Genomic DNA, 25,000 nt, shown 5'->3' on the forward strand with positions numbered 1-25,000 from the left:
AGAGATAAGAGCCAGCTCTACCTTGAGCTCCCAGACAGATTTAACACCGTGTGGCAGGTGCTTTGCACAGAGGGTTTATTTGGGACTCGTTTTTACTGGGAAATTGAGTGGAGTGGAACGGCTACGATTGGAGTCACTTATAAAGGAATCGGCAGGAAAGGGTGGGACGACTCCTGCCGTCTTGGGAGAAATGACAAGTCCTGGAGTTTGTGTTGCTCGTGTTCCTGTTACTCTGCCTGGCACAATAAAAAGCTCACTGAAATAAACGCCCCGCTGTCCTCCCGGATTGGAGTGTACCTGGACTGCCCTGCCGGCGTTCTATCATTTTATAGCATCTCCAACACAGCAAGCCTACTGCACAGTTTCCACTGCACGTTCACAGAGCCGCTGTATCCTGGCTTTGGGTTTTGGGATTACGATTCCTGCGTAACGATACGCCAGCCACAAGTTTTATGAACAAAACACCGGTATTTCTTTTTCTTGTTAGTCCTGAACGATAACAACCTCTGTAAAAGTGATTTTACTGAAATGGCGCTCGTGCAGACGCTGCACTGTTTTTTTTGTTTTTTTGTTTTTTATTACTTGGGCAAGCAAATGTGAAATGTGGAAATTGTAAACTCTTACCGTTACTATGTAATGACTTGGGCTACGTTAAAATGACCCCTCAAGACCTAAACAACATTCTTCAAAGGTAAATGTGACCATTATCAAATACTAGCAGTGAATTTATTGTCAAGGATTATTCACATTGTCCCTTTATATTGTGATACTTTACAATGTGATATTTTGTAATCTGATACTTCGTAATTTGATTGTTTGTAACAATTGTAAGTCACCCTGGGTAAGGGCATCTGCTAATAAATAAACAATAACAATGATGTTTGTTTCACAAACCCTGAGAAACACACAGGAACAGGAGAGGAGGTCACCACTTTCTGAATAGGGTTTAAATCACATGAAAATGTGGGCCACATGAACCATTCAATGCCTCTCAGTGGAAGGAAATCCCAGGTCAAATCCTCTGTCTGCATTATCTTGTCGCAATGAGGTGACAGCCCTATGCATTGTTAGAATTCTTATTTAATATTGTATTTCTGGGCTCCATCATGTGTTTATTGCTGAAAGATTGGAAATTCTAGCGGGTAAAATGAAGCAATACAGCAGGACAGGCTGGGCGTAGCTGCAGGATAAAAACACGTCTCAGCTGCTTTCTGAGACACAATGCAAAGCAGAGTGTGATCAACTAACCATCTCTCAACGACACACACCCTGGAGTGCTGTATTACGATTATACATTGGCTAACCAACAAAAAGAGGTCTGGAAAGAATGCCCTGTCCTTGCCATGTCGCTTTGGTGTGTACAGAGCCAAACAAACAAAGAGATCGATAGCCTGGATGTGTGTGTGTGCGCACTCCAGCAATTCCTTGCTGGAAAATTGTTTGTGCCAGACTTGTTAGAAAGTCTGTCACAAAATGATTGACTGTTATTGACAATACGTTGTAGATTACTGAAGACACCCACGGTGCAGGAATCGCAAAGTCCGTGAACAAAACAAAACGTTAAAATAAATGAGTTCTGCATCATATTAAACAGCGGATTTTGCCAGTGCTTGCTTGTCTATTAACCAGATTGAAATAATTTTGAAGCGAATTAAGCATTTTCGTTTTGGCTTTATTGCTAAAGTTTTCACATGTGGCAATACTGTCCTGAAATTGGTGCATGGTACTGTGATCATTCCACTGTGTTATGGGGACGTCACACACCACAGACAAGAGGAAAGGGGGGAGGGTCCAAAAACTTTGAGTACCACTGATTTGGAGGACAGAGCTGGCATTTTTGAAAGGAGCTTTGAAACAGACTTTAAAAAGCTGTAAGTGTAAAAAATTGAACAGGTTAGTTATATAACCAGTTGCAGCAACACGCGAGGATGACTTCCACCACACACCCACACGCTTGTCCTTCTTGCCCGTTCTGCTCAGAGGCACTCTCACGGACTCTCTGCCCTCAGTCGTGAGTGTCCCGGCGGCTGCAGTAGCCGTTATAAACGGACTCGAACAGTTCCTTGCAGGGGATGACAGCTCCAAGCTTGGAGCAGATTAGGAAGGATCCCGCCATCTTGCGGTGCAGGGAGTAGCTCTCCTCTGGGGGAGGCGTCAGTCTGTGCTTCAGCATCACAGGAATCAGGCTCTGGATCCGCTGAGTGGTGTTCTGGATCCCGAAGTTAAAGGGCTCGGGGCAAGCAAAGGCTTCCCCTAGGATCATCACTGCGTCCACATGGGCTTCTTCAAATACCTGGGGAGAGGAGCAGCATGCTGGTGATTCAAGCGCTCTCTTCTGTCAGGATTACTGAGAGACATGAACCCTGGATGTCAGGTCTGACACAATTTGCAGAGACTTCTAAAACGTTTTTAATAACTGTGATAATGCATTATAATTGCTAAAACGACCATGCCAACAATTCATCTAACCCTACCCCTAATTTTTCATTGTCTGACAGTTTCCAGCAGATATGGCAGTCTCCGTTATTTTTTAGATCGTTCATTCTCCAGATTAGATTTTCTCCCAAGTGCCACACAGAAAAATCTGGCAGCTGCACAAGATCACTAGCATACGCCCATATCTGGAAATCACTGCACTGTCCTTCGTAAAATTGGGCGCAGTCACAAAGGCTTGAGACTAGCTTACACGTGCAACAAGGTTGCTCTCTGTGAAAGATCTTTATGTGCGTTGAATAAACCATTAATACAGTACAGTCCGCACGTCGCTACCCCTGCAGTGTAGATTACAGCATGCTGCCTGTGACGATGGCGTCACACGACAGAAACTGCAAATTTTCTGAAACCAAAATCAGCAGCATTTCATTATTTCTGCCACCAGGTGGCAGAAGAAACCAAAATTGCTCTTTCATCTTCTAGCATGCAAAACATGTAATGGCTATTTAAATAAATTGCATGTCGCACCAGCTTCAACTGTACTGCAAATTCTGCACGAGGATTTACCGTCACTGTGGTCAGATCATGGGGATCCCACTGTAATTGAAAATGTATTAAATCTCAAATTAAATAAGGTTAAAAAGTCTTGCAGGGGTTGCAATGTAGATTTCTTTGAAATGTAAACTGAAATTATTCAATTGGCTGACCTTGGTCTCCATGCCTGTGAGAAACTTCAAGTCTTTGGATTTCTGCAGCACCCTTTCCCGGTCTCCAGCAGCGGCTGCTTTTACCACCTAGAGACACAACGAAGGCAAGCTCCTCCAGTCACTCGTTGTGCTTATAGCACAGGGAGCCAGGGTTCGTTTCAGGCCTTGCCATCGCATAGTTTGAGAAAAACAAACCCATCCCTCTGAGTGACCCCAGGTTGGTTACACATATTGAAACAGAAGAGGAAAAAAAGGCCAACTGGTCTTGGATTAAAATGCATCTTGATTCAATTGATCTAAATACAGAGACCATTCAAGCATGTTTAGATCCAACATCCAGCGAACCAAACCCCATAGTCCTAATTATCTTATTACAGTTTCGTTTTTTCGTTTTTTCCCAGTAAAAAGTGGGTACGAATAGTAACTCTACAAAAATAGAAGGTGCCTAATATACACAAATATTTCTTACTACCTCTGTTGTGTACCTTGCTGATCTCAAGTGTGTGCCAACACCATAAAACTGTCTGTATCTGGAGATCCTAACACATGTCAACTACAATGCAGACTTACTTCAAGATAATCATCTGTGAATTCCTTCCTGTACTCCCGACTGGCTCCGAAGTCAAGAAGAGTCACCTAGAATATGAACAATGTCTCTTAGCAACAACATTCATGTGGATTATTTAGAACCTATTTATAGACACATGCCTCACTGCCAGTTCCAGACCACTTCAGCAGACAGTCTGAGTACTGTGAGCAATGTATCAACACAGTTAGTACTCATCATTGCTTTAGGAAGGCGTTTATAAGCAACTGCGGGGTTCACATGCAGCAAGTATTAAGTGGCTCTTCTTAACTCTCAGCCATATAATCACCCAGACAGCACACAGAGCCAACACACCCAGACAGCACACCCAGAGCTAACACACCCAGACAGCACACAGAGCCAACACACCCAGGACAGCACACAGAGTCAACACACCCAGGACAGCACACCCAGACAACACACAGAGCCAACACACCCAGGACAGCACACAGAGTCAACACACCCAGGACAGCACACCCAGACAACACACAGAGCCAACACACCCAGGACAGCACACCCAGACAACACACCCAGACAGCACACCCAGACAACACACAGAGCTAACACACCCAGACAGCACACAGAGCCAACACACCCAGGACAGCACACAGAGTCAACACACCCAGGACAGCACACCCAGCAGCACACAGAGCCAACACACCCAGGACAGCACACCCAGACAACACACCCAGACAACACACCCAGGACAGCACACCCAGAGCAACACACCCAGGACAGCACACCCAGACAGCACACAGAGCCAACACACCCAGGACAGCACACAGAGTCAACACACCCAGGACAGCACACCCAGACAGCACACAGAGCCAACACACCCAGGACAGCACACCAGCAGGACAGCACACAGAGCACAACACACCCAGGACAGCACACCCAGACAACACACAGAGCCAACACACCCAGGACAGCACACCCAGACAGCACACCCAGGCCAACACACCCAGGACAGCACACAGAGCACAACACACCCAGGACAGCACACCCAGACAACACACAGAGCCAACACACCCAGACAACACACAGAGTCAACACACCCAGGACAGCACACAGAGTCAACACACCCAGGACAGCACACCCAGGACAGCACACAGAGTCAACACACCCAGGACAGCACACACAGACAACACACCCAGGACAGCACACCCAGGACAGCACACAGAGTCAACACACCCAGGACAGCACACAGAGTCAGGACAGCACACAGAGTCAACACACCCAGGACAGCACACCCAGGACAGCACACAGAGTCAACACACCCAGGACAGCACACAGAGGACAACACACCCAGGACACACACCCAGGACAACACACAGAGGACAACACACCCAGGACAGCACACAGAGACAACACACCCAGGACAGCACACCCAGGACAGCACACAGAGTCAACACACCCAGGACAGCACACAGAGTCAACACACCCAGGACAGCACACCCAGGACAGCACACAGAGTCAACACACCCAGGACAGCACACCCAGACAACACACCTGGTGTTTCTCTGCATCATAGAAGAAGTTGGCCCAGTTGGGGTCAGTCTGCATGAAGCGGAACTCGAAGAGCTCTCGAAGACACAGCTTGAGAATGTTGGAACAGATCTGATACCGAACAAATGAAAAACAATCTCAGCACAACAGCTCAACGTGTTAGCTTACAATACAGCTCGGCCCACCACGTCCTCGCATGCTATACTAACCACGTCCTCGCATGCTATACTAACCACGTCCTCGCATGCTATACTAACCACGACCTCGCATGCTATACTAACCACGTCCTCGCATGCTATACTAACCACGTCCTCGCATGCTATACTAACCACGTCCTCGCATGCTATACTAACCACGTCCTCGCATGCTATACTAACCACGTCCTCGCATGCTATACTAACCACGTCCTCGCATGCTCTACTAACCACGTCCTCGCATGCTCTACTAACCACGTCCTCGCATGCTCTACTAACCACGTCCTCGCATGCTCTACTAACCACGTCCTCGCATGCTCTACTAACCACGTCCTCACATGCTATACTAACCACGTCCTCGCGTGCTATACTAACAACGACCTTGCATGCTATACTGAAAGGTAATAGTAAAGTGATGGGATCATTCAATTTTATTTTTAATAAAAGTCATTTGAAAACAAATCTAATAAATAACATCCCCTGATGTCACAGCTAAAATAAATACCATTAGTGCTGGGACAAATATCCGAATATTTGAACAAATACTTTTTGACATGAATTCGGATACAAAAATCTGATGTTCGTATTCACAAGAAATGACAAAAACACCTTGAACTTATTTACCATCTCACCAGAATTGACACGACAGTTTCAAAAAATTGCAAATGAATAACAGCTCTGTGTGATATGTGAGATTAATATATAAAAAAAAAAAACACAGGATTAACACAGCACTGAGCCTCTATTTAAAAGTTTTAGACAGCAAAAAGTAATGCGCACGCACACATAGTGATCTCTATGGAAAGCCATCTGGGTCAAAAAAGCATTCTGCTGCTTTAGAACGAGCCGGAATCTCATGGGTCAGAAAAAAGGCAAGTACCTCATTCTGAAATGCTGGAAATGTTGTGTAGTTATTTTTATAGAGATTGTATTATATTTTTTTCTTTTTTAGTTGAAGTGTTTAAAGATAAAATGGTCATGGTCACACCCCCTACCCCTGCTGCTATGCTGTCTCTGCCTGCGTTCAGAGCAATATAATGGCTTTTATTACTTTTTCCAAAAGAACGAATATTTAAACTATGAATGAATATCCGAACATGAAAATCCTGTGTTTGTCACTAACTATAATGCATATAATAAAGGCTTCTGTTTTCTGGCACAGTTGTACAGTATCTAACAAACTGACAAATTAAATGTCTCATTTTATCGTCCATTTTATAACAAATCTACAAATATAAATAAGTTATTTTAAATAATTATTATAAGTTTCAAGGGTATACATTTTACTAAGTAACCTGCAATTACACTGGCAGGCTTAATTATTACAGCAAAAGGAAAGCTCCAAAATGAGCCGGTTTGTGGTGCACCTCATTGCGTGTGTCCTGGTCCAGATCCACACACCTGTCCAGGGGTACCCCCGACACCAGCTCCATGGCAATGATCCTCTTTGTTGTCAGCTCATCAACCACCTCCGGCACGCAGAAAAACGGGTCTCCCTTCAGCAACGCCCTGCCACACAACAAACAAGAGATAGCTTCGCAATTCATACCTGCAAACAGTCAACAATCGACTCTGAATTCAAATACAGTTACTGCTGCAAGGACGACAGAAACCTCGGTTCACTTGACTAACTTTTAAATAATTTAGCTGAGGCAGGGTTACGTATAACCAAGCAAAGAGCACGATTTATAAAACTTTACTAAAAACCTTATAGTTGAAGACTGCACGGGCCCCTTACAAATTTCTTGAAATTGAATGTGACACAAGCATGACATCACTGCAGGACATTACAGTATAAAAGTTCAAACTGAGCCCCCTTCACAAGAGATGCCTCTACCCATGGGCTGAGGCAGCTGAGAAACGCGTCCTGCTTCGTTACCTGAATCTCTTGGCGCTGGCCGCCTCTCGATTATAATCACACTCCCACTCGAGCTCCCGCTGAAGGGTATCGATGCTGCTGTCTGCAAACAAGCCTGAGCAAATACAGCTGGACTTTAGCGAGGTTGAGCCCGGAGAGACACGGCAATCCAATTTTCTTAATATTTCTGCCCCGCATTTTTGTTCCAACCGTGTCGCTGAGTTGGCTCGCCTTTCTTTAAAGAATACCGTAAACAATCTTTATACAAATACAAAATTAATAACATTTTTCGATGAATGGTTTTCATCAAGCAAGCCAGTCTTACCTGCAGGGAGCACCACACTCAACTTCAGAACAGAAAGCAGGTTGTTGACATCGCTTCTTATACTCTGGGCTATTCCTGGGTACTGGCGAGAGAGGAAAGAAGAAGAAGATGGAACAATTTATGCCAGTGCAACTTCACAAACAAAAAACAAAAAGAATAATCTACTGGCAAACAGTATATACAAACGGAAGCATGTTTACTTCAGAATGTAGGAAGCTGCACTTTATTATACACTACAAGACTGTTCAGCGAGACGAAGGGTCACCTTGCTTTTATGGACTATGAGCCCCAACTAGAATGCCCTGTGTAGCAATGAAAGCACTGGGGACTAACATTGCAGACCTGAGCAGGAGAGCGGTACTAACTCCCCTCACCTGGATTTTCATGGCGATCTCTCTGCCGTCATGCAGCACCCCCAGGTGGACCTGACCGATGGAGGCAGCTGCGAAGGGACGCTCCTCAAGCGAGGCCAGCTTCTCTCTCCAGGCAGGGCCCAGCTCCTCAGACAGCACTTTCTACACACACAGAGAGCCAGGGGGAAACAGCTGACATAGGCTCCAGATACACAAACTGTTCCGAGACCCAACAGCTTCTCTTCTTACTAAATGTTCCTTTGTAACCCTAAACAATGGAAGTTCTTTGTCATCTACATCCTGTACAGAGCATCACAGCATGCAAATACATCCTATGCACAATCTGAGGAGCAGCAAAAAATTTGATTTTACCAGAGGCCATCGTTTTAAAACTCCCAAAATGAATTGGTTGAGATCTCAGTGTTTTCTGGCTGGAGTACCACCTAAACCACTCTATCTTCGTTTTGACATTTCTGGATTTATGTCTATATTAGTGCTGGTCGTAATTAATTGGGTTTTTAAATAAAAAGTATATGCAAAATAGATTTAAGAAACATTAACTGGAGAGGTTTGCATTGGAAACAAAATAAATCACTCAGTGCCTCATTACTGGTGTTCGGCCCGTCAGAATCAAAAAGTGATTTTTTTTTTTTTTAATGCATTAATTCAATTTCATTTCAATGCTACTTACGGTCATTTGCCAGGCAGGCATGAAGTCTGCACTCTGCCTCACCCTCTCAAATATCTTCTGCAGCTGGGGGTTAATGAAGGTGTTATCTAAATAAAATACAAAACTATTAAAATTATTTAACCTGTGCAATAATATTCAATTACTGTGTAACAAATTACTGACCTAAACCAGGTCAGATCTACTGATCTACACAGGGAACGCTGCACTGTCCGCTGGAGGGTTAAAGAGACAGGGGACGGTTTGCCATGCACGTGTTTCTTTCCTAAACTGCACAAGTAAGGCTTATGTAGCTAAAGAAAGTGGAAAAAGATTTCAGAATGATTGTTTGCTACAATGACTTTAAAGTTAGATCTGACTGCTGCCTGATCAGAACTGCTGTCTGCTCTTATGGGAAGAGGTGACAGTCCAAAAGAAGATAATTAAACACACGTCTAATGCAAACACGGCAGAACCGTGCCAGCGCGGAGAAGGGTTAACTCCCACCTTGAATACTAAGCATCTGTCCGATTTTCAAGGCAGCTCCACGCACTTTACACAAGGTATCCACTATTCTCTCTGCGTTGGCTTCAGAAAGGAAGACAGAGTCAAGCAGGGCTCTGGTCTCTGAAACAAGAAACACAATCACAGTTCAGAAAAAAAAAAAAAAAATCAATAGAACATGTTTTGAATTGGTTTCAAATTTTCATTTTCACTGGTATGATATCAAGGTGTTCAGTTCATGCCGAGCACTGAAGTTACCTCCAGGTTTCTGTTCTCCTGACACGGATTTCTTGGCTACTTCAGCAATCGCCCCAACCCCCAAACTTACTGCCAAACCTGCAAAAAAGATCATCATGTGAACTGTCAAACTGATTCTGCCGAAAAGGTGAAATAAATCCATCTGCAATAAACTTGTCACATAATGTCACACAGTGAGACACCATTTACATGGCGTGTTGGAAAAAAGGCTGATTCGCACATAATGTCGCTGTGGCAGAGGGATATTTAAACTCAATGCTTAAGGAAGAACCAGAATTTACTGTTGAACTAATCAAAGATGCATGGCGGGGTACAGGTCTGGAAAAAGGTACACAAAATGCCTTTTCCTGAGGCATAAACAGATAGACATATGGTATGGTATAGTTTATAGATTCCCAATTTCACCCTGAAGCAGTGGGGTATGGTACACAAAAGTACTGAATCAAAGAAGGCAGAATCCAGCTAAAATATTCAAACACCACCTATTAAGCATATGGTTAACCAAGAGTGTGCATATGAATTTAATGTAATAAAACAGCACAATTACAAACATTAACAAATCCTATTCAATAACCTACAGAACCGAACGCAATACATCCCTCAGATATCCCTAAAAGAAATACAGATGTTGGCCTTACCTCCAAAATTGGCCAGTCTGCTTAGCCGTGTCGCAGGAACTTTCCGTTCACGAGCCCGGTCACTCAGCTGAAAGAGTCCAGTCAGGAAAATCAAGGTTAGATTTCTATTAAACAGCTTCATGTTTATTGAAAATGTAATGTCGAGTGTCTGAAATAGAAATTATAAACTCCTTTTTGAATCAAAGCAACTCCATCAGCTGGCGCTTCGTGGCAGAAGCAGACTATTATTATTATTATTATTATTATTATTATTATTATTGAGTCATTTAGCAGATGCTTTTATCCAAAGTGACTTACAGAGACTAGTGGGTGAATTATACATTAACAACTGCTGCTGCAGAGTCACTTCCAATAGGATCGTGTTTGTTTTACATCTCATCTGAAGGATGAAGCACAAGGAGGTTAAGTGACTTGTTCTTCAAGTCAGTGGCTGAGCTGGGATTGAACCTGGAACCTCCTGGTAACAAGCCCCATTCTCTGACCGCCAAGTCTGGATCTGAGTCCTCTGGTTTCCGAAGCTGTTCACTTGGTCACAATAACTGGTACAGTTCAGTGTCACAAGGACAATTACAAATCTGAATCTCTACACCATGACAAAGGCGTCTCTGTGAAAACACACGCTGCCCATTTGAACGCCAGGTCTAATGAAGCTGCTCTGGGTTCCTACCTTTTGTCGTAGGGGTTTGTGCTGGGTGCCCTGCTCCTGTTCCTGCTTGGCCTCCCTGGCTTTCTTGATGTCTTCAGCCGTCAGTCCTCTCGCTGTGGGCTCCTGGTGGAAGGATCTAGTCTGTCCCATTCCGGGCCCCGTAGCGCCCCCTAACCCGGTCTTGCTGTTAGTGAATCCCGAGCCCCGGCCAGGGGAGCCTGCAGGAGGCTGCTGTGAGACTGCCTCGCCTTCCTTCAGTTCTTCATTGTTATCTGGTGTGTAAAAATCTGGATGCATTTCAGAAGTCCATTTAGTCAAATCCTCATCCAAAAGGGAGCCCTCTGTAAAAACCCCTCCCCTGGCCTGGGATTGCATTGTAGAAAAAGAAAAGAAAAAACATAAGAATATAAGGAAATGTACGAATGAGGACAGGCCATTCGGTCCATTGATCCATTGATCCCTAGCAGCTGATTAAGACATAACTGACTAAAAAGTGCATTGTCATCCACAGTATGACTAGGCAGCCCATTCCATCCCCTCACCACTCTCTGTGTGAAGAAGAGTCTCCTTCAACAACATGACTAGACAGCCCATTCCATCCCCTCACCACTCTCTGTGTGAAGAAGAGTCTCCTTCAACAACATGACTAGGCAGCCCATTCCATCCCCTCACCACTCTCTGTGTGAAGAAGAGTCTCCTTCAACAACATGACTAGGCAGCCCATTCCATCCCCTCACCACTCTCTGTGTGAAGAAGAGTCTCCTTCAACAACATGACTAGGTAGCCCATTCCATCCCCTCACCACTCTCTGTGTGAAGAAGATTCCATCCCCTCAACTTCAAGAAGAGTCTCCTTCAACAACATGACTAGACAGCCCATTCCATCCCCTCACCACTCTCTGTGTGAAGAAGAGTCTCCTTCAACAACATGACTAGGCAGCCCATTCCATCCCCTCACCACTCTCTGTGTGAAGAAGAGTCTCCTTCTGTAACATGACTAGGCAGCCCATTCCATCCCCTCACCACACACTGTGTGAAGAAGTGTCTCCTTTCCTCTGTCCTAACTTTATCTCCACTTAATTTCCAACTGTGTCCTCTGATCTTGGTTTCTGTGCTGCACTTAAAGTACTGATTAGGATTAACTCCTTTTAAGATTTTAAAGACATGCTAGAGACCGTCCTTACCAAGTTTGATCACAATGGGATGTATTTAGAAGATGCTATTTGTGTTCCACCTTGTAAGGAGAATGCAAGTACTAGTGAATTAGCATTATGGGGCAAACACGAGTATACCGTCCTAGAAACGTCTCTGCTGTAAGAAGGGTGTGCTGTTGTGTTTACATGCAAGTCTAAATAACTCTGTACCTGTCTGTACGACATCACAGTGCTGAGACAGTGTTCTGTGCATTCCTGGGTCTGCTTCAGCGCAGCCCCCAGGGTGGAGTTGCAGGCCCTCATTCTCAGCTGCTCCCCCTGTGTGAGTGTGAAGGCTCTCCCGACACGGCCCACTCCGCGCAGCACCTGCACCAGCTCTCCCCACATGGTACCCTGCAGGAGAGAGGAACACTCATTACACCAGGGCTCATATAAACACACGGCATAACTGGAAACAGCTTGGTTACACAACACTCTTCTGGATAGACTGTATAAAGAATCTCACTTGTGGTATGATCACTCAGGCTCAGATGTATTTTCTATGTTCCTGTAAATGTAGCACGTGTTTAGATGACACGTTACAGCTGTTTAACAAACTGCAGGAGGGGATTCAAGCAGGAAAGTGGTCAAGGTCACACTGTAGGTAGACGCCATTAACTCTTAACGCCAATTGAGACAAAATCTATTATCCATGGCAGAGTGCTAGAATACACACAACCAACACACAACAAGAAACGCTGAGAAACAACAAACAAATAACATGATACACAGCGGTATCAGCGACCAGTTTAAATGTAGCACAAACGACCAATTACAACAGAGCTCAGTAAAATGAGATATATTGGTTTCTTTTCTAGAATTGATGAAAAACGATCGAATTCAATCTTTAATTTTCTTTACTGAGTATTCAAAAACGTCCAACTGTGTACGCTGATGTAATGTCTCGTAATATAATCAGAGATACGACACTGGATATAACTGACCACACAAAATACTAATATTACTGAAAGTTACCACAGTACAATACTACTGTAAACTAAGAAAAACAAAAAACACCATACTGACATATTAATATTCGTATCGCCGTCAGTGAACACCAACACATTACCTAGTATTAAAACAACTTTTAAACCGAGACTGCCATTCATATCCTCTCCTCCACACCTAGTCACACACAGGAAACACACACATCCTTAATTGACAGGCGCTACAGCCAACCGCAGGGTTTCCAAGATACACGAGGGCGGGTTGGAATGCAAGCTCAAGCAATGACAGCTGGAAGAAGTATCCAATCGCTGCACGGCGGGGCGTTCAACTGCTTCCATGGCGACAGGGCAGGCAGGTTAATTGACACAGCAAGCAAACCTATAAGAGAGCCTCGGGCGTGTGTTTTTGCCCTTGTGAGAGCCAATCATTTAGCGGAAGGCGGGGCGTGTTGGTTCCATAACATAAGCGCTTGTTCGCACGTGTTCTGTTATGAAAACAATTTGTATATTTAAATATACAAATTTTGAGCACATTTTTAAATACGCTTTTACCAGCTCACGTTTTAAAAATTATTAAGTGCGTTATTTAAAAAAAAAAACAAAAAAACAACAACACCTGCATTATGAAGAGAAACTTTTTATTTAAAAAAATAAAAAATAAACACATTGTTATAAAAAATATTTATGATAAAACAGGAACAAACACTCCAATCACTTTCTCAAAAACAAATTCAAAGTCCAATAAATCTTAAATCCAAACTCCAATGAAACAAAAAAAGCATTCTTGCTGGATACAGAGATGACTCAGTCCCTGTAGTCCCCCCTCTGGGCTCAGTGTTTTAGTCTGGAACCGTGGCAGTGCGTTCCTTTGGTGCAGGACTGCCCCTTCTGCTGCCCCTGTTGTAGAGGGCAGTAGCGACGTGTGTGGGCACGGTCTCCAGTGGCCTTGCAGAGCGGGCAGACGTAGTTCCTCAAGACAGGGCAGCAGACCTTTCCATCGTCCGTCCTGAGGCAATGAAAAGAGTACACTTCCACTGTCTCGCCGTTCTGATTGCAGAAGCCACAGCGGATCTCAGAGGGACTGCCGGCTGGGCTGGGCCTCTCCATCTCACTGCAGCTACTCTGGGAGACAGAGGTGGACATGGGGGAACCAGGGGCCACGTCGCTACCCAGGTCCTGCACCACAGCCTCCAGATTGAGACAATCTCTCCACATATCAAAATACCAAACGCTTCGGTCCATGGTCTCTGTTGCTGCACAGCCTTCTTCAGACTCTTATATAGGCAGCACTCTCTGTTTAAAAAAAATAATAATTGTATCAGTGTTTATCAGTGTATCAGAGCGTGCAGCTGCTTTTCTAGGTAAGAGTCCTGATCCTGGGGCGGGTCAATCAAAGTAGACAATATCAAGCTGATGGAACTAGAGTGTTAATAGATGTGTTTATACTTAGATACAATATTTAATTATGTAATCACTCTTTCGTGGCCTTCAAACACAAACTTTCAAAATGACCCAGACAACAACACCTTAATGAGCTGTCTGGAAATGCAGTCAAACAAGATAGAAAACTCTTTTGTTTGAGAGCTGTCTGTGCAGTAAAACACCTGGACCATGATCTATAAAACAAAGTAATTAGGACTGATTTTTCACTGTGGGCAAATTGCAATTGTAAATGTAATACGCTAACTATGCAGGGAGGACAATTTTCCCATGTAATGCAAGGGATGATTTGCCTATGAATTGAGCACAGGGGGAGACTTATAAGAGGTCAACTGTAGATTTCAGGCCCTGGTAAATGAAATGTAACACACCCATTCCAAACATCATCAGTTTCAATACGTTTACATGGCACAAGTATTCAAAATATTAAATATTCTGAATACTAGAATATTCCAAATGCTCTGCATACACGCAGGCTATGTCAGGTCGAAAGGTGAGTGGTGGCAATCTCAGGTGGGATAATAAGCCCTTGTCCATCCAACATCTGCCAGCATTTTCCAGTCTCTAGCAGCTTCCAGTTGTCCTAGACGAGTGTTGGTTTTAATACTTTGGAAGTGGAATACTCCTCTTCATATTCTGAATATGCTGTTTACATGGCTGAATGTATATTCGGATTATTCAGTATTCCCAATACTAGTGGAATATTACTGGCCATGTAAACGCCCTTATCAGACCACGGTATTCGAAACCGAGGCTGAAACAAGCCCACACAACATGGCTAATTCTTCATTTGCTTTAAGTCCCTTTCACTATAAAGTCTTCTAACTATAACTTATTTTTTAAAATATAATTTCGTGCCCAAATATTTCACTCTCGAATGTCCAGTAATTTTTTCTCCTCTAACCGCAGAAATTCCCCTTACAGCTCAGTAGAACTGAAGGTGAAACTTGAAGCTCTCGCCGACTTAAGTAGTGTTAGGGACAATATGTATATATATATATATATATATATATATATATATATATATATATTATATATATATATATATATATTATATTAAACACGGATATTACAAGTTTATGTTAGGTTTTTTTTAGTTTATGCTTGCTTAATTTCACAGATGTTAAAATAATCAGATACATGTCATTTTAAATTATTTACAAAATTCGAGCTGGAACTCTCTCCATCGTATCAGCTTCTCAAGACGTCTCTACACCCTTTCCTCTGATAAGGTGACTTTGGATGAGGAATTGCAATCAGCAGCATTCGAACAATTAGCCTGTGTTCTCTTCTGACACAAACGCCACCTTCTCAGCTGTCTGGAAACAAAGCAAAACGATACTTTTGTTCGAGGAATGTCTGTGCTGTTTGTCGCATGGCCCTTTTACGCAGGTGTTTTGTAGTCTGGTGAAGGATCTGAAACACTGTAAACACAGCATTTAAAAATTAAAAACATAAAATTATGCAACATGTTATAAAAACACATTTTAGATACTTATTCATGTTTATTTTGGTATAGCGTCTTGTACCTCAAAAATATAGTCGAAAACCATTTAAAAAAAACTCAAATATGTATTTAATCCAGAAGTTACGAAGTTTATTTTTATTTTGTATTAACAAAATTGATTTTGCACACCGATGATTAAATTTACAGTGTCGAGCGCGTTGTCGTTAAAAATCAACTTAATTCACGCGTTGCACGAATTGTTATTTTTAAATAAAAGCGGCCCACAATATATCAAAATATGTGAAGTATTTAAACGTGTCACCCTTGCGCGACGATTGGTGTGTATCCAATACTGTAACATCTTGCTACGTTAATAAAATAACATCTCGTCATTTCGTGTTTTAAAAATATACGAACAGAGCCCGTTGCCAATACCGCTGCATTGATTGCTAAACAATTATTTCATGAAAGTGATACATGTTATAGTATGCATGCTTGTTTCTTTTAAAACAACCTGCTTCTACACAAGAGATTTCGACAAACTGTATACAATACTGTAGATACTGTACACAGTTTAGCTAATAATAATTCACTATTATTCACAATAGTAATTTACATTGAAACCACAGTTTTTTTTTTTTGTTTTTTTTTATCTAATCCACTGCAATTACCAATCCCTCATTTAAACACAAGGGGTGCTGTTTTCCATTTTCTAGTACAGTACTTGCATTGGTTTGTGCAATACAATTTAACCAATTCCTCCTTTCCCGCGAACCCCAGGTCTGTATTAAAATTAGGGGGTATTTTTGCAAATTAGGGTTGATGATGACACAAATCAAGATTGATAAAGAATAAGCGAGGCGATGCAAAATGACGTTTTATGAAAGAAAAATCCACCCGGTCCAAAAAGCATGAAATATTTATCATGACAGAATGAATTAATCGCGACAACAGTATATTTTGTCATTTGCAATTTGAATTGAAAAGCTGGATTTATGCGTTTAAAAGTGTCAACATTCTACCAATGTAATTGTCTTAACACTAGTATTTCAAGTACTGGCATCAGTACACCTCGCAGTAGATCCATGTGCTGGCAATTCTTTTGAATTGTATGGACTTGAGACTATTTCATGTTATGCCTGATCACTTTTAAAAAGCAATCAACAATGAGACTCTCTCCTATCGACGCGTTGCTCGATCACTTCCCACGTATGGGGTGCTGCTCAGAGAGCAAGCCCGGGGCTGCAGCAATACCATGTGGGCTTCGCTGACATCCATATTTGGGCATGCCGTCGAGCCTGCCTCTCCATTGGCCGGCGGTCGTGTGCAGACGCCTGTCAGCGAACGGCCTGCCTTCCCCGTTCCGAGCCGATTGTTTCGATTAGCGAAACTGTGGAAGCCCCGCATTAAACAGCAGAGCCCCGCAAACTAAACACTTAAACACGGAGGATATTAGAAATGACAACAGCCCTCCCCCCCCCTCCCCAAACTAGAAAAACACCACGTTTCATATTCAAGTTTGCATAAATAATTAAAATAACGCAATTCTTCCAAACGAAGAATGCGTTTTTGTTGCGGTTAGTTGCGTAAACCAGGCCAAAGCAGGGGGCTGGATTTCCTCAGTACGCGGGGAGAAAACACCTTGTGCGGTTTGGACGGCGGCAGGGGCAGCTCCTAATCAGTTTCAGTTTGAGGTAAGAAAGGGGACGTCTTGTATTTTATTAATAATTTGCCTGTAAATGATATGCAGCCAACAGCTGTGAGAATATACAATTTATTTGTTTTCGGTTTAAAAATACGTTTTTTTTTGTACAACAATAGGTCTGTAACGGTAGTAAAAAAAGATAATTAATATAATATTAATAATAATAATAATAATAATAATAATAATAATAATAATAATAAATAATTTTTTTAAAAAGTGCTCAGTTTTTTAAGGTGGTGAGTCTGTCTGTTTGTATTTACCTAAAAAAAAAAAAAAAAAAAAAAAAAAGGCGAAAAATAAACACTATCAGCATGGAAATATTATAGTCAGACATTTTAGTGTAGCCTAGGTCTCGCTAAAATGCACATGTATTTTGACAGAGCTACACAATCTGTCAATAATCTGACACTGTGTTTGTTAAAGTCGTGGTTGTCGATGTTTGCTTGCCAAAGGAGCCTTGGGGGTATTGGTATAAGGAAAGGTGACACATGACCACGATCAGAAAGAAAGGAAAGGGTGTTTGAAAGGAGAAGGACGGCAGTGGTGTCTAAGAATGTGGTATTGTTTACACAGAACCCAGGTGTGTACGTTACAGGGTACTGTGCTACAGAATCACCTGTATCTGCACTCACCTGTCATGTGTTTATCTGGTTTAAGTTTATGATATACGAAGTGGACCAAAATATAGAAAGTTAGTGAATTATGTTGGGACTCATGAGAGTATTGTTCTGGAGTACAGTCTCTTGAAGTTTGGGGGCATCGGGCTGAATCAAGCAATGTGGATAGTTAACCTCACTGTGTTGACAAAAAAGCTTTTCAAATTTACAGCACATGGAGTTTAATAATATTTGCTTTTTTAATAAGTTTTGTTGATTCCAGGAAGCTTAAATGTTAAACTGTTCAGGAATACGTACATTTTCTACCTATGTTGAATTATCAGCAAAAATAAGCAGATACTTGTGTGGAATATATTGGGTCTTGTAGAATTATGAATTTTCACATTTCCTGTCATTTCTGTTTTATGAATCAAAAGAAAACTAGACAATAAGAGACACATAAAACCTCCCTTGGACAGAGAGCACAAAGTCACACAATCTAAAGATGCAGACTTCATCTGTACAGTATCTGACATATTATTGCCCCAAACATTTACACAAGCAACTCAAAATGTGTGGGGACCCAGTCTGAGTATCCAGGTTAATTTCAAGTAGCAGAGTACTATCACATGTAAGACACAAACCACACTGTCAAGTTCGGTTTTGAGATTACAGTTGAAAGCCAGACAAGGAAATTAACCAACAGGCAATAATAGACTAATGTACTGTGGATCGCTGTCTTGAGTGCTCACAGCCAGCAATTTCAAACCTGGCGAGACGATATAACCAGACACACTCTGTCGATGACAGGCCACGAACTGGGAGACCAGCAGTAACAACACTTGCCCAAGATCGACAGGTCATTCTGCAGCATCTTCGTGATGTCAGTTGTTAATCAGCACAATAAAAAGTCACTGCACCTGCTCTAAAAGAGAGTTTGTCATTTTTCAGTCACATCTAGTGAATTTTATCCAAATATAAGTGATCAGATTCTTTTGATGCTCAGTGTGTGTGTGTGTGTGTGTGTGTGTATATATGTATATATATATAAAATAATCCCTTTAGTGATATTTCTGTTAAATGGAAAGAAAAAAAGCAAATAAGAATATGCACAGTGAGAAACACTGTTTTAAGAGCCTGATTTTAAAAAGGAAACTGGGAAGCAAAGGAAACGGAACAGGGAATCTTTAGGTGTAGAGTAAGGCTGGGGTGATGCATCAGTCCATCGTATCATTTAATTACCATCGATTGGTCAAGCATGTGCATCCTTTTTCTTTTTGCTACTTTTCACACTGCTTTCTCTGGCTGCTTGAGTTTCCACTATGCACATTAGCATCACTTTAAAAAAAAAAACGCAAAGATCACTTTCCAAAAGTAGTCAGCGAGCGAGCGGGTTTTCAGCAAGGCTGGCAGATTGACCAAGTCCTGTGCCTCTGTAAAAGCATTTAATGTGGATTCTATCCTCTTTCTTAACAAAACAAAGTTTAAGAAATTTACTCTTTTTTTTTTTTTTTTTTTTTTTTTTTGTAAATAAGTTATGTTGTTGCTGAAGACAAAGCATCTGTTACGTGGATTTGCTGTCTAATTATTCCGTGCTTTATTTTCATGCTTTTTCATGCACCAATCAAGACAAAAATAAGGCAAGACACTTTTATTAGAGGAGTTCTGGTTAACCTGGTGACATTTCACTGATGTAGTGGTTTAAATAATTTGGTAGCTAGTCAGTATATTATTAATAGCTCTAAATATATTCTGTTAGTTTTGGTGATTTTTTATTTATTTATTTTAAATTTAAGGACATCTGGTAAAAAAAGGGAGGCATCGTCCCAGCCTTGGTATGTAGCCAAAAGGGTTGAGCACTGATCCAAGGTTATAATGAGGTTGCACAGATATGGGCAAAAGTTTTGGGCCCCCCCCAATATAATTAACTCATTTTGCTTCATAGTCGAGTGAAATCTGCTGAATAATGCCACGTTAACATATCAAATTACAGACCACTTTGTAGCTTTCCATATACGTAATGAAAAACTGATATAAAATATTGTCTCACTCCTAAGTTGATAAAAAAAAATTATGGCAATAGCTGTATAGTGAGTTCGGACTAAGAACTGTCCAGTTCTGGTCACCACAGCACCATTGTGGCTCTGAAGAGAGTCCAAGAAGAGCAACCAGACAGAGCTGCAGGTTGAAAGAATTAAATCTGTGTAGCCTGGAATCAAGAAGAATCAGGGGACATGATTGAAGTCTTTAAAATCTTCAAAGCAGCTGACATAGTTAACCCAAATCAGCACTTTAAGCACAGCACAGAAACCAGGACCAGAGGACACGGCTGGAAATTAAGTGAAGACTTATGACAGAGGGAAGGAGACGCTTCTTCGCACAGAGTGGTTAATGTGTGGAATTGGCTCCTAGTCATGCTGTTGAAGCAGAAACAGCTGGATCCTTTAGACCCAACTTGGCAAAGTTCTGAGATCAGTCAGCTACTAGGAACTGGAAAAGCTTCGATGGACTGAATGGCCTCTCCTCTCATTCGATAGTTTTGTTATATTTATGTTTTAAGACCAACAAATATCAAAACAGATGTACACACGTGTGGAATTTTATTTTTTTTGTCAAGTCTCTGGTCTGTTCAGTAACATTATTGATGGTTTAAGTTCATATAATGTGGAGGAATAGTATTTGAGGCCAGAGTATATCAAAACATGAATCTGCCACATGTTTCTTCAATTTTGTAGTTACACAGATCTTGCCCAAGCCAGCAGTTCATAGATCTAAATGCATGCATACAATTTCAAATAGGCTACCTTTTAGACCAATACTGTAGGGATAATTTGATCCTAAGTGGACCAAATTCAAGGTGTTGCCTGCTTTTGTGGTTGCAGAGATGTAAACAGTATGTATTGGAGATAAGGCTCTAAAAAAGTGTTGAGGCTGTTTAAAACATCTTTACATTGGAAGTTTGGAAAATTTGACTTTCTGATGGCCTTTGATTTAATTTTGGTTTTTGCAGTGGATGTAAACAAATACAATTGACAAATGTCTTGAGCTACATACTATATCCAGTGAATTAGCAGGAATTGGTGAAAGTCTGACTAGAGAGCTGATCCTAAAAAAGATGTCTCCGTATCTATATTTATACGGACCGACGTATAAGACTATATCACATTGCTATAGTAAATTGACAGTACAGGATGAAGGTTAATGCTGCTTTCACATGTTGCACACTGCAGATAAGACATGTACACACAAGGGACATTTTCTGTTTGTGTTTTAATGTTATATTGTTTCCCAAGCCTACAGCTGTTGAAAAAAAATTACAACTTTATAACATCTTGCCATCATTTGCTTGCGGGATAGTCGATGCGCTTGGCTGTTCTGTCATACTGCACATTTTTGGAAATGTTAATGATTGGGTTACCGTGGCCCTTTCTCTGTCTCGGATCAGGTCATTGCAAGCAGATTTGGGGAGTCATGATGTAAAACCCTCTGGGTGTCTTTAATGCAGTCCGACAGCTTAAGTGCTTGCAGGAAAGCAGCATAAGACCATCTGCTGGTCCTTAGCAGTGTGTGACAACAGACTGGTCAGTCTTGTGGGGTCAGGTCAACGATGAACCCTGGAGTTTGGAAGCCAGAGGTATTGGAACCAGGTAATGCCGTTCTGTGTCGATGTGAATAACGTTTTTCTAATGAATCAGTGCGCATGGATCGGCAGCTGGCTTACTGTTTTAATTCTCGTTTACGCAGGACCGTGCTTCAAAGCAAGAACTTAGAAAACACAAGAACTGCACCAAGTAAAAGTATGACATTTTGCAATAATCTGCAGTGCCGTAACTACCTTCTTTGGCTGGGAAGAATATTTTCTAATCTATTTACAGATGTAACCAATACGAAAGGTTTTCGGTTAGACCTGAGTGTTCCAAGAAAGCTGATTTATAATAAGTGTTTCAGTGCTGTTAAATGAGCCATGCCTCATGCTGTCCCGGGCAGCTGAGTAATGATGTTATATCATGATTGGTTGATGCAGGATCTGGAATATAATGGTGTTCTCATTGCTAAACTCGGCTCACATTTATACCATTCTGTAGGATTTACTGAGCAGCCTAAATCCTCGGCTCTTGGATGTTCTGACTTTTTGTTTTTTGTTTTTTTTCCCCCAAAAGTGTTTAACGTTAAGGATGGCAAATTATTCTGTTTTAAATATGTACAGTACCGCAACCCCTAGTGCAAATCAAACCATGCTTTGTTTCCAATGCATTGTGCAGCATCTGTTTCTTTGCAGTGAATAGCAGTAAAAGTTATTTTATTCCCCTGTGAGTGATGCACACTGTCAAATCGCAGATCAGTGAAGCAACAAGTTACATTATGTAAGGCTTGTTTTAAATCTTAATATACTTGTTTCTCCATAGGTTACCTGCATGCCAGCCCTGAGGAGATCCCAACCCTGTGTGAGAATGAGATTGGTGGACGTCTGTAGCGGCTCCGAGATCTGAAGGAGGCACCCTCCTTGAGCAGCCCCGAGGACACCATGCTCCCGTGGAACCAGTGATGGATCCGGACATCTTCTCCCATATCCGGCTGTGGTGCCCCCGGCCTTTTGGGACCAGTGGAGTTGGTGGCTCTCTGCTGAAAACAGCCAGCGACCTTGTATGCCGGGGGCCTCAAGGGGAGGAGGGGGAGGAGGAGCCCACCTTGGAGAACACTCCCCCAGTCACTCCCCCCTCCCTCTCCTCCAATGGGAACCAGGTTGAGGATGGCCGTGTGCTGCTGGACACCTGGTACGTCATCAAGCCTGGGAACACCAAGGAAAAAATTGCTTTCTTTGTGGCCCACCAGTGCAACGGGCTGGGCTTGACCCGACCCAACACCATGAAGGTCAAAGGGAACTGGAGCACCGACTGCTCCAAGGCTAAGCGCCGCCGCTGCTCCTCCTACGACCCAAGCAAGTCCAGAGCCAATAGCTCTGAGCTGGAGAAGGAGCCCGGGGAACGCCTGGACGAGGGGGACTGTCTGGAGACAGAGCTCAGCGAGACAGAACTGCTGTCTGTGGCAGAGATGGTGGCCCTGGTGGAACAGCGTACCGCCATGGCCATGCAGGAGGTCATTGGACAGGTGCCTTCCCAGAGCCTGAGCACAGTTAGGAGCCTCTCTAGCACCACCACCAGTACCCAGGACTCGGAGGTGTTCCTCTCAGAAGAGGAGACACCTGCCCCAGATGCTGATCCCCCTTCCTCTCTCCAACTTCCCCCAGCAGAGAGAGAGCCACCTGATTCCAGGCGTGTAGCAGAGGCCGTTGCCCACTTTGAGTCTCAGCAACAGCAGCTAGAGAGTGCCCTCCTGAGACGCAATGGGGTGTCGCAGGAGAAGACTGGAGGTGGGGTGGGGGCGAGCAGGGGGACTGGAGGAAATGGCAGTGGTGGAGGAGGGGGAGGAAGGGAGGTTAGGATCGCCTTCCGTGTCTCAAGCATGGACCCTTGCTGTCAGGCTGAAACAGGTAGCTCTGGGCGTACCAACTGCATGTTTTTGAGCTGTGGTGGGGGAAGCCCGACAGGGGGTGCCAGGGCCAAAGAGAAGATCACCTGTGACCTTTACCAGCTGGTGAGCCCTTCCTCTCGCGACCCCCTGCCTCCCAGCAACATGGATATCCTGCTGGCTGCCACCGCCTCCCCCAAGGGGACTGGGGAATCCAGAGGAGAGGGACCTCAAGAGCACCAGATCCCACCCATAAGTTCAGACTCTACCCCTGACGGCGAGGCTGGGGAGAAGGGTGGCGAGAGATTGCGGGAGTGTGTGTCCGGTTTTCACGTAGAAGTGGTGGTGACTGGCGCAGTGGACCAGTGTGTCTTCTATGGGAAGGACAGCACCGAGAATGTGAAGGAGGAGACTGTCCGTTTCACAGTAGGATCCCCGGCCCCAGATTCTTTGCCTTGTCCGGGGTGCGAGGAAAACCCTCCCCCTCCGGGACAGCTCTTCTTTTACCACACCCAAACTGAACTGCCTGATGAGGACAGCAAGCAGCTGGAGATGCAGAACTCCCTTGACTGCACTAACAATAACCGCAGCAGTGCCGGCGGTGAGCGGTTGGACTCCAGTGATTCACCCACGGGTCAGGATCCGGATTCCTCGGACTCTTCCCTGTGCCGGCTCTACCGCCACATCTCCCACGACTTCTTGGAGATTCGCTTCAAGATCCAGAGGCTGCTGGAGCCCCGGCAGTACATGCTTCTCATGCCCGACCACATCATGGTGAACATCTTTAGCTATCTCCCCACGCGTTCACTTGCTGCCCTCAAGTGCACCTGCCACTACTTTAAGGCCCTCATAGAGACCTACGGCATTCGTGCGACAGACTCTCTCTGGAACAAAGACCCACTGTACCGAGACGACCCCTGCAAACAGTGCAAGAAGCACAACGAGAAGGGGGACGTGTCGCTGTGCCGCTGGCACCCCAAACCTTACCACCACGACCTGCCTTACGGACGCTCCTACTGGATGTGCTGCCGACGCACCGACAAGGACACGCCAGGCTGCCGCGTCGGCCTCCATGACAACAACTGGGTGCAGCCCTGTGAACTGGTGCAGAGCCGTGCTAAGAGGGAGGATGGGAGGTGAAATTTGAAAGGTCCCAGTGGAGGAATTGAGACTGTTTTCCATGACGGGAGTTTGGAGGATGGCTACATGCTTGCTGAAAGGGTCCAGTTTAACAACACTTTGTAATCTCTTTGGTTTGTGAGTGCTGCAAGTGTGTGTGTGTGTTGTTTTGTTTTTTTCTTTCTCCTTTCTCTTTCCAAGTACAGATTTATGGCTGAAACTTTTTTTTTTTGTTTTTTTTTTCAAAGTCCTTCTCAAACAGGAGAGCTGCCACCTGACTACAAGATTTCCTTTCTCCTTTCCACCCTCCTTTTGCCCAGTAAAACACCTCCTAAGATATAGATCCTGCAAGTAGGCATAGCCAGAAGATTCAAAATTGGTGATTTACAAAACCAGGGCTGTCTCTATCC

At 43.4% G+C, this 25,000-nt stretch overlaps 5 protein-coding genes across 7 annotated transcripts in view; 1 reads left to right on the forward strand and 4 right to left on the reverse strand.

Annotated features, from left to right (window-relative positions):
• LOC121303732 (symplekin-like) overlaps positions 1-325 on the reverse strand; it is a 19,881-nt gene extending 19,556 nt beyond the window's left edge. The window contains 1 exon segment of the mRNA XM_041234512.1: positions 258-325. Coding sequence (XP_041090446.1) covers positions 258-325 — 68 coding nt within the window.
• A 1,326-nt stretch (positions 326-1,651) lies between these two features.
• coq8b (coenzyme Q8B) lies at positions 1,652-13,040 on the reverse strand. Of its 3 annotated transcripts, none has more exons than XM_041234650.1 (16): positions 12,937-13,011; positions 12,334-12,424; positions 12,039-12,221; positions 10,697-11,038; positions 10,030-10,096; positions 9,392-9,469; positions 9,137-9,256; positions 8,654-8,739; positions 7,984-8,124; positions 7,610-7,691; positions 7,306-7,399; positions 6,794-6,935; positions 5,236-5,343; positions 3,711-3,776; positions 3,141-3,227; positions 1,652-2,293 (listed from the first exon to the last, which is right to left on the reverse strand). In XM_041234650.1, the coding sequence occupies exons 3-16, from the start codon at positions 12,213-12,215 to the stop codon at positions 2,006-2,008; spliced, it is 1,878 nt and encodes a 625-aa protein (XP_041090584.1). In that variant the 5' UTR covers positions 12,216-12,221; positions 12,334-12,424; positions 12,937-13,011; the 3' UTR covers positions 1,652-2,005. The 3 variants fall into 3 exon arrangements, with proteins under 3 accessions (XP_041090584.1, XP_041090583.1, XP_041090582.1); XM_041234649.1 differs by having other exon boundaries at positions 12,334-12,375; positions 12,937-12,998; XM_041234648.1 differs by lacking the exon at positions 12,334-12,424 and having other exon boundaries at positions 12,937-13,040.
• A 605-nt stretch (positions 13,041-13,645) lies between these two features.
• On the reverse strand, positions 13,646-14,056 carry LOC121303733 (nanos homolog 2-like). The gene has a single exon (XM_041234513.1). It carries the CDS (start codon positions 14,054-14,056, stop codon positions 13,646-13,648), a length of 411 nt encoding a protein of 136 aa, XP_041090447.1.
• Positions 14,057-17,024: 2,968 nt separating this feature from the next.
• LOC121303898 (F-box only protein 46-like) lies at positions 17,025-24,994 on the forward strand. Its single transcript, XM_041234751.1, has 2 exons — positions 17,025-17,395; positions 22,409-24,994. The coding sequence occupies exon 2, from the start codon at positions 22,548-22,550 to the stop codon at positions 24,609-24,611; it is 2,064 nt and encodes a 687-aa protein (XP_041090685.1). The 5' UTR covers positions 17,025-17,395; positions 22,409-22,547; the 3' UTR covers positions 24,612-24,994.
• The window catches only part of LOC121303734 (calpain-8-like), an 18,317-nt gene continuing 18,185 nt past the window's right edge, over positions 24,869-25,000 (reverse strand). The window contains exon 16 of the mRNA XM_041234514.1: positions 24,869-24,994. Within this exon, the coding sequence (XP_041090448.1) occupies positions 24,869-24,994 (126 nt within the window). The remainder of the gene's footprint in view (positions 24,995-25,000) is intronic.

The sequence above is a fragment of the Polyodon spathula genome, chromosome 35, assembly GCF_017654505.1.
Source record: "Polyodon spathula isolate WHYD16114869_AA chromosome 35, ASM1765450v1, whole genome shotgun sequence".
Lineage (NCBI taxonomy): Eukaryota > Metazoa > Chordata > Actinopteri > Acipenseriformes > Polyodontidae > Polyodon > Polyodon spathula.

Excerpts from the sequence above, each read along its gene's own strand:
- LOC121303898 (XM_041234751.1), top strand. The coding sequence starts at position 22,548 with ATGGATCCGGACATCTTCTCCCATATCCGGCTGTGGTGCCCCCGGCCT.
- coq8b (XM_041234648.1), bottom strand. The coding sequence starts at position 12,215 with ATGTGGGGAGAGCTGGTGCAGGTGCTGCGCGGAGTGGGCCGTGTCGGG. Across the intron at positions 11,039-12,038 it reads CTGTGATGTCGTACAGACAG|GCCAGGGGAGGGGTTTTTAC; the intron begins GTACAGAGTTAT and ends ATGCAATCCCAG. Across the intron at positions 7,692-7,983 it reads AGATCGCCATGAAAATCCAG|TACCCAGGAATAGCCCAGAG; the intron begins GTGAGGGGAGTT and ends CTCTCTCGCCAG.
- LOC121303733 (XM_041234513.1), bottom strand. The coding sequence starts at position 14,056 with ATGGACCGAAGCGTTTGGTATTTTGATATGTGGAGAGATTGTCTCAAT.